The 10,814-nt window shown below is 39.9% G+C and overlaps 1 protein-coding gene across 1 annotated transcript; it reads right to left on the reverse strand.

Moving 5' to 3' along the window:
• Positions 1–215: 215 nt before the first annotated feature.
• On the reverse strand, positions 216–10,447 carry LOC146708196 (transitional endoplasmic reticulum ATPase). Its single transcript, XM_085459969.1, has 18 exons — positions 10,045–10,447; positions 9,553–9,664; positions 9,285–9,457; positions 9,047–9,189; positions 8,786–8,916; positions 7,842–7,973; positions 7,611–7,713; positions 6,847–6,980; positions 6,140–6,275; positions 5,955–6,067; positions 4,633–4,797; positions 4,341–4,463; positions 4,036–4,248; positions 3,737–3,915; positions 3,508–3,637; positions 1,643–1,801; positions 1,199–1,350; positions 216–1,116 (listed from the first exon to the last, which is right to left on the reverse strand). The coding sequence occupies exons 1-18, from the start codon at positions 10,065–10,067 to the stop codon at positions 1,017–1,019; spliced, it is 2,421 nt and encodes an 806-aa protein (XP_085316095.1). The 5' UTR covers positions 10,068–10,447; the 3' UTR covers positions 216–1,016.
• Between the last annotated feature and the right edge of the window lie 367 nt (positions 10,448–10,814).

Consider the following 10,814-nt stretch of genomic DNA (forward strand, 5'->3'; position numbering starts at 1 on the left):
TGCAAGTCATTTAAATTGTAACATGGCAAAATCACTTGTGCGAAAAAGCTCTTGTATGATAGTATTTGGTACACAGTACAAATCACGTTCCCAGTGAGCGTGAAAGGAATTTAAAATAAGCCTGTATTTAGCTTGTAGCTTGATCCAAGACCTTCTGCTGGCTGAGTCAAGCTTTGTTATATAGAGACTCACTGCTGCTAACGCTACTCATAAAATACAAATTTTCAAGAAGAAGAAGTTTTTATTCATTTCTTAACTGTTAAACAGAAAAGTGCAAACTGATCACAGTGACAACCAAAGCATGTTGTTAGGGTAACACGATTTTAGACTTGTTTTATAAATTGACTGCGTGGGGACAGTAAAACAAATATTATTCTGCTGATCTGGAGCATTCAGGTGACACCAGTCACCCAAAAAAATTCACCCCAAGGTCAGACCGTGCAATGCTCAGACAAACTATAAAATCCTAAGAGCTACATCTCTGACTCTACAGTGACCTCAGCTATTATGTTAAATGTTAATGTTCATGAGTTGCATCCAAACAATCAATAAGACTTCTAGAACAATATCCTTAGACAGATTTTACAGGAGATATTTAGCCATACTGCACAAACACAGTAAATCAAATACAAATACATCATATCAACTGACAGACACAGTGGTGGAGGGGTCATGATTTGGGTTTGTTTTATAGACACAGGACCTGGACACCTAATTTAGTCACCCATCAAGTTTGCTGTGTATCAAAGTATTCAAAAGTAAGGCCCTCTGTGCACAGCTGAAACAATGTTGTAAAGAGGAGTGGGCCAAAATTCCCAGTGATGTGAGAGACTGATAAAGTCATATAGAAAATGATTTATTATTCACCCTCTTGTTTTATGATTTTATTAAAATTTAGAAAAAGTTTTTCTTTCTTTTTTTCTTTTCTTTTTTTTTGTTTAAAATTTTTTACTTCCTTTAATCATCTGTCTCATTCCTCCAGAGAAGCAGTACACAGTAGCTGACTGCAGTTTTTGTCACTGGTAGAGATCATCGTCGCCTTCATCTCTGTACAGACTCGGCCTCCCAGATCCAGAACCTTGACTTCCAGACTGGGAACCAGTAGCAGAAGGAAACCTGGGTGGGGAGAAAAGAGTTTCAAGTACAACTAAAACAAGACTGGCTTGTCCACAACTACACGTTTGATAAGCATGTGCACCTGAAGTTTCCAAAACCTCGGCTCTGTTGCAGAGTTTGAGCAAACATCTCATATTTGCGTATGTCATTGTCACTAACAGAGCGACGGGCAAATCGCATCGCCTCTTCAAAGTGGTCCTTCCTGATCTCTGGGACTGGATCAAAGTCCTCATCCTGCAGTCAGAAAAAAAGAAAACAGATAAGGATTTCATGCAAAAATAATACACTGTGTGTGTGCGTGTGTGTGTGTGTGTTCCCAGTCCAAAGGCTGAAAGTTACAAAACACACAGCCGCCCTTTAGGGAACGTTTTATCTCCCACAGTCTCTGTCTGTACCATGCACACACAGCCTGGTACAACTTTGAGATGTGATTTGTAGAGATAATAAAAGAAAGCCAGAGAAGCCCAATTAGCATTTTCTTCTATAATACATTATATTTTGGTGTAAACAAGCTTGAGCAGCTGACCATAGGGACGCCTGGTCTGTTCTGCCTCTGACGCTCAGCCTTGATCTCGGCCTCTATTGCCTCACGGATGGCCAGCTTACAGGCCCGCTGACAGATCTCTGTCAGATCAGCTCCAGAAAATCCATCTGTGATGCCAGAAAGGTATTCAAGATCCACATCCTGAAGACAAGAGGAAGAGTAAACGACAGAAACTAAGACACTGTAAAAAATAACTTCTGTTTCTGTACACTCCCACAGTGGGTTTTAAATCAAACAGTGAAGATGTGATTGAAGTCAAGGGATTCAACAAAAGTTGAAGCTGTTTAGGAATTTCAGTCATTTTTATCCACAGTCTGCTCATTTTCAGAGGCTCAAATTCATTTGACAAACTAACATAATTGTAAATACAGGGATTTTTCAGAATAATGAGGAAAAATTCCAAACGCTTGCACCAATGGGAATCAAATGCTGTGTTTCCTCTCTAGAGAGGCTGTGACAGGCCTTTACTGAAGCCACATTCAGTTGCTATTTTTGTGCCTTTAGTTTTGTCTTCAGTAACTGAAAAGCGTGTTTTCAGGTTCACAGCATTTAGTTGAATCTGAGGAGACACTTGAGATTTCATCCTGGTTTGATCAGCAGTCACATCATCTATAAACACTACAGTCGCAGTTGTGCTGGCAGCCGTACATGCCGATGCCATGATGGTGTCTCCACCACGTTTTACAGATGACGTGTTACGCTTTGGATTAGGAGCTGTTTCTTTCCTTCTCTACACATCATTTTGGTACAACTCAAGCTTGGCTTTACCTGTCACAAGATATTTTTTTCCAGAAGTGGATTTTATATGTCTTGTGGCAAACTCTAATCCGACCTTATTCTGGATTGTAATACGTGGTTTGTACCTGGTTGTAAACTCACTTGATTTCCATTCATGAAGGCATCTCTTGATTGCAGACTTGCAATAATATGCTTACCTCTTCTAAAGTATTCTTGATTTGGCTAGATGTTGTGAAATTGTTTTTCCTCTCTCCAAAAGTTGATTCTGTTTGTCTGGACGTAGCGTTTTGTGGGAGACTCACACAAAAATTTACTTTCCTGGATGATTGAGAATGCATCAAGATGTTTTTCCTCTCAAACAAGGAAATCATTCTGATCATCCACTTTATTTGTCTTCTCTGGTTTTTCAGGGAATTTGTTGTTGACCAGCACATTCAATTTTTTGAAAAATGCTTCAGATGGTTGGTTTAGCTGCTCCTAATCTTTGGTTTATTTTGTTTTTCAGTCTGATTATAGCTGCCCTCACTTGCCTCAATGTCTCATTTTGTATCTCATATTGATGGCTCTAGTGAACAAATTGCAGCGTCACCACTTGGAATCACCTACAGGTCTTTTATCTGGTTAATTTGTCATGGAATACTCAGGGAGCAGGACTCATCTGGCCACATAACTGCTTCTGAATTAATTGTCCAATTACTTTTTAGCCTGCAGTAAAGGCCTGGCAAAGCGTATCAGGGGAAAAAACACATCATTAGGCGAGGTCCGTGGACTTTAGACTTAAGGCAGTCATTGAAAGCAACGCATTTTCATCCAAGTATTAATAGCAGTTCCTATATTTAAAATTATTTTAGTTTGTCTGATTACTTTTGAGCCTCTGAAAATGGGGGTCTATGCATAAAAACCACTGCAGTTTTGAAACTGTTAATGCAATCTGTTGGTTAAACACGCTAAATTAAAGCTGAAAGTCTGCGCTTCAATCACACCTCGATTGAGTTTAATATCCACTGTGGTGGTGTACATGGGTAAAATTAAAAAAAATGTGTAATTTTACAAAACTTATGAATCTAACTGTATAGAGCAATTGGTTTTTGTATGTGTGTATCACCAACTCTTGCAACAGGAGATTTGCGTAGATTGGCTTTAAGAATTGCTGTGCGAGATGGCTTATCAGGCAACGGGATGTAGATGAGCTGATCCAGACGACCTGGCCGCAGAATGGCTGGGTCTATGATGTCTGGCCTGGGATGATGAGAGGAAGGATGAAAGTGAGAAGAAAAGTCCGTAAAGAGTTTCATTTATTAACATCTGTACGATACAGACACGCAAAAATGTGTGCACCTGTTTGTGGCACCGATGATGAAGACGTTCTTTTTGTCCGACATGCCGTCCATCTCTGTGAGTATCTGGTTGATGACTCTGTCAGCTGCACCACCTGCATCACCTGCACCGCCTCCTCTAGATTTGGCGATGGAGTCCAGCTCATCAAAAAACAAGATGCAGGGGGCTGCCTGTCTGGCCTGGAGGCAGAAGGAAAAGGTCAAGAGGTCAAGAAAGGTTAAAGTGTAAAGCCAGAACTACAGATTTGATAGAGTACTTTAGTCTGTATTGAGCTCACACTTTCCTCTCTCCACTCTTACCTTATCAAACACATCCCTAACATTTGCCTCTGATTCTCCAAACCACATGGTGAGCATCTCAGGTCCTTTGATTGAGACAAAGTTAGCTTGGCATTCATTGGCGATGGCCTTAGCCAGTAGGGTTTTCCCGCAGCCTGGAGGGCCGTAAAACAAAACTCCACGAGATGGGGTCATTCCAAACTTCAGGAATTTGTCAGGATACTCAACAGGGTACTATGGTGAAGCAAGATGAAGATTCACAGATTATGGATTGAGCTTGTGTTTGTAGTATTGTGGCAAAATTAATGCATGAGTGTTTCTTCCACCTGAACAAGCTCTTGGAGTTCTCGCTTGACCTCGTCCAGTCCGCCGATGTCCTCCCAGTTGACCTGAGGCACCTCTGCAACCGTCTCTCTCAGAGCTGATGGGTTGCTCTGACTTAAAGCCCACTAAAGTGAGGCGATGTTTGGTAAAGAGATGCATATCTATTCATTTATTAATTCCTCAAGAAATATTGATATGCATCTCACATTCATGTTATATGTTGTTCTTTCACTCAATTCTTATAGTTCTACCAACACAAAGAGCTAAATTCATGTGCATTCATGTCTTTTGTACCTGGAAGTCATCCATAGTGACAGCCATTGAGTTGAGCAGGTCAGCGTCGATGGTCTCATCCTCCAGATCTATGAGGGTCATTTTCTTCCGGATGGCTTGCAGAGCAGCTTCTGAGCACAAAGCAGCCAGGTCAGCACCCACATGGCCATGGGTCTCTGTGGCAATCTGGAGTATTTTAAAAAAATCACATTAATATTAACATACTAAGTATCAATCAAGCAAATAATATTTATTCATATAATTTTTTTACTGACAAGAATCAAAAAGGGATTTACAGAAGAAGAAAATAGCACATAAAAGTATTAAATCAGTTAAAAGGAAAACAAAATTTAAGGTTCAGAAGTTTAAGTATTTGGTGAGTTTGCTTATATCACCCTAACGTTCAACTATATTAAATTTAACTGACCCTATATTGATAAAAATAATAATAATAATAATAATTTAAAAGAAATAATTTGAATAAATATCATTAGTTTGTTGCATAGATTCCTATATCGCCCCTTCTCAGAGAAGGTTATGTTTACAATTGATATTATAATGCATACGGTCTAATAAAAATTGCAACACTTACAGCAACAAAAGGAGGCATTGTCAAAATGTTTGATTTCATATTTAATTACAAATTCCATTTAAAATTTCAGTTTTATTTCAGTAAAAACTGTTATAAGGAATCATCAGAGTCTTTACATTTATGGGGAATACTCTAATTAAATGATACTCTCTTGCCATAAGTTCAAGCTGTATTACAAGAATATCAAAAAGACCTACAACACCTAAGGATCCTTAATCATCTGCCAGGGCAGGAGGGCCAAGGTGGATCCTTGGTAGAGAAATGCATGTTTTCATCCTGATTAGTTTATTTATAATTGCAAAATAGGACACTGGCCTTGGTACAGGATGTGCTTCTTGTTGCTCTACTTGCAAAAAATGCTCACCTTAACATTCTAGTGGTAATTTTTAGACTTGTTACCAGTACAGTGCTATAAGATATAAATTTTGTTATCAGATCAGCTACTTTCAGCTGTTCCCTTAGTCAGGAGGTTTCATCACGGCAGAGAGCTCCACATATGTAATTTAGCAGATTTTTACACCCTTCAGGGATATTTCATCTGATTGGTAACTGTGTGTAAACTACTACACTATGAAGCCACTAGCTTTGGTATAATGTTCACAAACTCCACAATTTAAAAAGTTGTTGGCTTTTTTTGCTTGAGCCTTTAAGGTGATTGATGAAAAAATAGCAGATTTATTTATTATTATTTAACTCACCATTTCAGTTTTAATTTTATATTAAAGCATTCATTCATTTTCCACTGGCTCACCCTCTCCAGATCGACATCTTGAGCCAGTTTCATGTTTTTGGTGTGGATCTGCAGGATCTCCAATCTACCAGTCGAATCTGGGATTCCAATATCAATCTCACGGTCAAACCTGCCTGGAAAGAAATTGCAATATTTGTAAATGTGTGTGTGTGTGTGTGTGTGTGTGTGTGTGCGTTTCTCCTAACCAAAGCGTCTCAGAGCCGGGTCCACACTGTTCGGTCGGTTTGTTGCAGCCATGACAATCACATGAGCTCTTTGCTTCAAGCCATCCATCAGGGTCAGGAGCTGGGACACTATACGCCTCTCCACCTCGCCATGAGTCTGTACATACACACAGACTCACACGTGGTCAAAAACATTTAACTGTTATTTACATGGACACAGGAGAACAACGGGGGGTTAGGTCACTCCCGTCTTAAATCAGCACATTTTTAGAACATTTTCTGCTTGACCAACTCGGATTTGCCTAAAATTGTAATGGTCCAAAAAAGGTCCACTGACCCACCTTCAGGCCCTTTCCACGCCCATTGAAACTAACTAATTTTTCTTTGCAATGTGAAGAGTTTTTATTAGTTTGTGCTGAAACATGAGACTAGACTTTTTTCATATTTTAACTAGCCAGTATTCAGAAATCCAAACAGTGCTTTAGATTTCAATGTGCAAAAAAATGCCTGAAAGTTGGTCAACAGACCATTTATACACACACACACACACACACACACACACACACACACACACACACACACACATATATATATATATATAAACACACATACAGGTCCATGCTGATTTGTGATGGAATGATAGTAAAGACTTGCTGAAAGCCAGTTTTCTGCAGACACTGATCTGACCAAGCAGAAACAGGTTTCTTGAATTGTCCCCTCATGTTTACCTTCTCTCTCTTGGGAGCAATGGCATCCAGCTCATCGATGAAGATGATGGCAGGGGCGTTATTCTCTGCCTCCTCAAATGCTTTTCTTAGGTTGCTTTCTGACTCTCCGGCCAGCTTACTCATGATCTCGGGACCTGGTCACAGAATGATACTTTACAAACATCTCCTGCACAGGACTAAGAATAAGAGAACCACTATTTACCACTATAACCTCCATCAGGTTCTTGTTATTCAGCTGACTACATTTTAAAAGTTTTTCTTGAAAGGTCACTAGTATTCTTTGTTGCAGTTATTGGTGTGTTGTTAGTTTGTTGCAGATCTTGCACTTTATGTTGTATTTAATGGATTTTCAATATATGACCGCTACCTTGGCAAGAGATGTGATCTCAGTGGAACTTCCAGGTTGAATAAAGGTAAATAAATAAATAAATTCCCCTCTTAATTTTTCTCTCTGTTTATTTTTTTAAAACGTTTGTTGTTTTTCCTTTTTCTATTTACTGTGCATTTCTGTTTTACCTTTCAAAGAGGGTTCAATCCATCTCTTGGTTAACTGACACAAGACACTCAACAGAAAACGAACTGGAGCACAGTTTTTACAAAAGTAAAGAATTGCAAAACCATATTAACTCAAAGTTTTAATTAATTTATTACTAGTATTTTTTGTTTGTTTGCTGCATTTATTTGCATAATATTCTGCTTTGCAGAGAGTCATTTATTTCCTTCTGTGCTTTAGATTTTCAGGCCTCAGTAGACAAAAGTCTCACCATTGATGAGGAAAAAGAAGGCACCAGTTTCATTTGCTACAGCTCGGGCCACCAGGGTCTTTCCTGTTCCTGCAGGGCCGTACAGCAGGATACCTCTGGGGGGCTGAGAGAGAAGGGAAGAACATACCAAGTAATGCAAAAAGATGCCATGTTAAAATGGAAACAATCACTATTATTGGTGGCTGGGATGATAATTTGTTTTTGAACTGCATGTGTGTGTGTGCATGATACCTTAACTCCGATAGCCTTAAACAGTCCTGGGTGTCTAAGAGGAAGCTCCACCATTTCTTTGATCTGGGCCAGCTGCTTCCGACAACCTCCAATGTCATCGTAGCCAATGTCATTGAGACTCTCCTCTTCATCCTGTCATGCACCAGAAAGCCAGACAGTTTATTACTGTATGTACTGATTAAAAGATGGGGCGATGAGATTTCTTTGGGTATATCTTTGCATCGTCAAAGGTCCCTTTAAGCCATTTTTATAAATTTGATAGTATCCTGAAACAAGAAAGTCATTTGTCCTGAGTCAGACCTTCGGTTCTACAAAAGAGACTTCTTTTTACTGGAACAGGAAGAAATCGGATGGGATGAAAGAAGAATGAATGTCACACTAAAAAAAAACTGCAGAAACCTAAATAAACCCCATGTAGTCACAATCTTCATCTAATGTTTAATCTAAAAAGTATTTGGAGATTGTTAGTTCAAAATACCTAAAACTGGGGTCAATACAAGCAAACAGAGAGATTCATGGAGTTGCTCTGTAATATAATTTAATATAGATGTGAGAGAAGTGAGTCGTAGCTGGAAATAAGTGAAAGTATATGTCTATTTTTGATGCAACAAATGAAGCAACAGTTTATACAATGAACTAACAAAAAATTAACAAATCTGTGAGAAGAATATTTACTAGTTTAATTTTAAATGAGCCAAAATGCAGTCTGATTAATGTTATTTATTTATTGTACAACAACACATTGCCAATATGATACATGCAATTTGCAGTTTCATAAAGGACTTTACAGTATAAGCTCTACAATCTGGAACAAACTGGTGCAATACTTCTTGCAGTAATTCTCCAGATAGGAGAATTTTGATATAAAAGGGTTTTCTTACAGTTCTTTAAATGTTAACACACACTAACATCACACAAAGCAGACTCTTTAATCTCTCACAGACCTCTCTCTTAATTGGCTCTCCCTCACAGTAGATGACTGTGTCAGGGGCAACGATGCAGTGAGGGCTGGGGTCCGTCTCCACCACCTTGAACTCCACAGCTCGCATGCTTCCCCTCACCAAGAAGATGTCACCTAACAATGAAAAGGAGAAGCCACTACATTCACAGCAGCTTCTTGTGCTCTTTGAGTTTCTGTTTTATGTTATAATGTGACCTCAGCTGATTTTATTGCGCTATAACTAGCAGCTGAGGTGTTGCTGTACCTTTGTGCACAGGCCGGTAAGCCTCCAGAAAGTACGGTTTGAGGAAAACATCAAAGAGGTTCCCTGATAGGCCTTCAATGGTGTCATCTATGGGGAGCACGTGGATCTTTTTCCCATACTTGATATCAGGACAGGCATGGATACTGTAATGACATGCACATCAGCAGACACCTGTGGATTATGGTAAATTCATAGCTCCACACTACACTCAAAGCCACAGGCATGAGGTCCACTGCACCTGATGACGTCACCAAGCCGGACACGCAGGTTGTTGCGCGTCACACGGTTCATCCGAATTCGTTCATCTCCACAGGTGTCATCCGTCAGGACGATGCACACTGTTTGCCGTCGTTTCCGCCCTCTCAGCACCACGGTGTCTCCTCGGAAAAGCTGGAGCTCCTCTGTCTTTCGCTAATGCAAACACACACACTCACACACATAAGCCTAACAGTCTAACAAGAAGACAAACAGGACTCTGTGTGGCTATATTTACACCTTACACACACCTGTGATAGGCTGACAATGCTGCTGTCTTCACTGACAGCCTCATCTACAATGAGCCTGTTTGGTCTATGCTTCTGCTTCAGGATGGCAGTGGAGTAATCTTCTCCCTTTGGGCTTCCAAACAAGAGACGCATTATGGCACTCTCACATGTACGTGAAGCTCTAATTTCCTCATGTGACTCTGTGCTGTATTTAGAATCTGTGTGGCTCTGCACATAGCAACTATTTGATTTCATAAACATGAAAATATTATTTGATTATCAATAATTAACTGTACAGGAGTTTTAACATTTTTATGATCTTGAACAGCTGCACTGTGATTTCTCATTATTCAAAGTTTCATGACACAAAAATCCATATTGGATAAAATGTCTTTACTCCTTAAAATATTTTACTGCATATTGAAACATGCATGACTAAGCACACACACACACACACACACACACGCATGCATACACAAAGTTACTGTGTGCATACGCAGCTGTTTCACTCACTCTGCTCCTCCTGAGCCTGGCATGACTGCTCCTCTTTGTCCTGTCACACTTTAGATTTCCTTCAATTTTTCACCCTCAGAGTTCACTCCCTCACTGTCTTCTGTAGGTGTTTGCCCTCGTAGATTCAAAAGTTGATCTTGTGTAGTTCTAATCAGCACTGAAGAGCTCAGATTTCCCTCTGATCTGACCAGCGCTGTTCAGGTTTTAGTCTTTCTGAAGCTCTGATATTTTCCCAGCAGTCAGAGTCCTTTTTCTTTTCCTCTGTTTTCTTAAAGCAGCATGTTTACAGGAGGTGCTGCCTGCCTGTTTATCAGCGGAGGTATAAATATGTCCATCTACTTCTCTGTCTTATTATAACCCCAACATGGGTGGACCCATACACACACTTTCACACACACACTCCCTTGCACACTTACCTTGGAGAGTGTCCCAGAACAGATACAGTGTGATATTTCCTCCTCCTCCTGCTACTAACCAACAAATGCAAGAAGAGCTGAGCGAGCCTCAAATGCTGTGAAATATTTATGGGTCACAATAAGTTCTGCTTTCAAAAGAACTGACATATCGTCCTTTTTATCTCCTGGACGAGTCCTCTCTTTTCTAAAACCATTGTCCTTCGACTCCTTGTCACCGTGACCGAAGTGAACTGCTGTTGTGCTCCGGCTGCTCTCGGCCGTTGGTGTATTTATGTTTAGTACACACATACATAGACACACCCTCTCAAGGACACTCACAAAAACACCACCACAGCTTGCAAACAACTGAGCATT

The sequence above is a fragment of the Copadichromis virginalis genome, linkage group LG6, assembly GCF_057382275.1.
Source record: "Copadichromis virginalis isolate Kocher_CV1m ecotype Utaka linkage group LG6, C_Virginalis_male_GT1.1, whole genome shotgun sequence".
Lineage (NCBI taxonomy): Eukaryota > Metazoa > Chordata > Actinopteri > Cichliformes > Cichlidae > Copadichromis > Copadichromis virginalis.

Coding starts and splice junctions, on each gene's coding strand:
- LOC146708196 (XM_085459969.1), bottom strand. CDS start 10,067: ATGCCAGGCTCAGGAGGAGCAGA. Junction 9,665..10,044: donor CCAGGCTCAGGAGGAGCAGA/GTGAGTGAAACA, acceptor CTTGTTTGGAAG/CCCAAAGGGAGAAGATTACT. Junction 9,458..9,552: donor GCATTGTCAGCCTATCACAG/GTGTGTGTAAGG, acceptor TGTTTGCATTAG/CGAAAGACAGAGGAGCTCCA.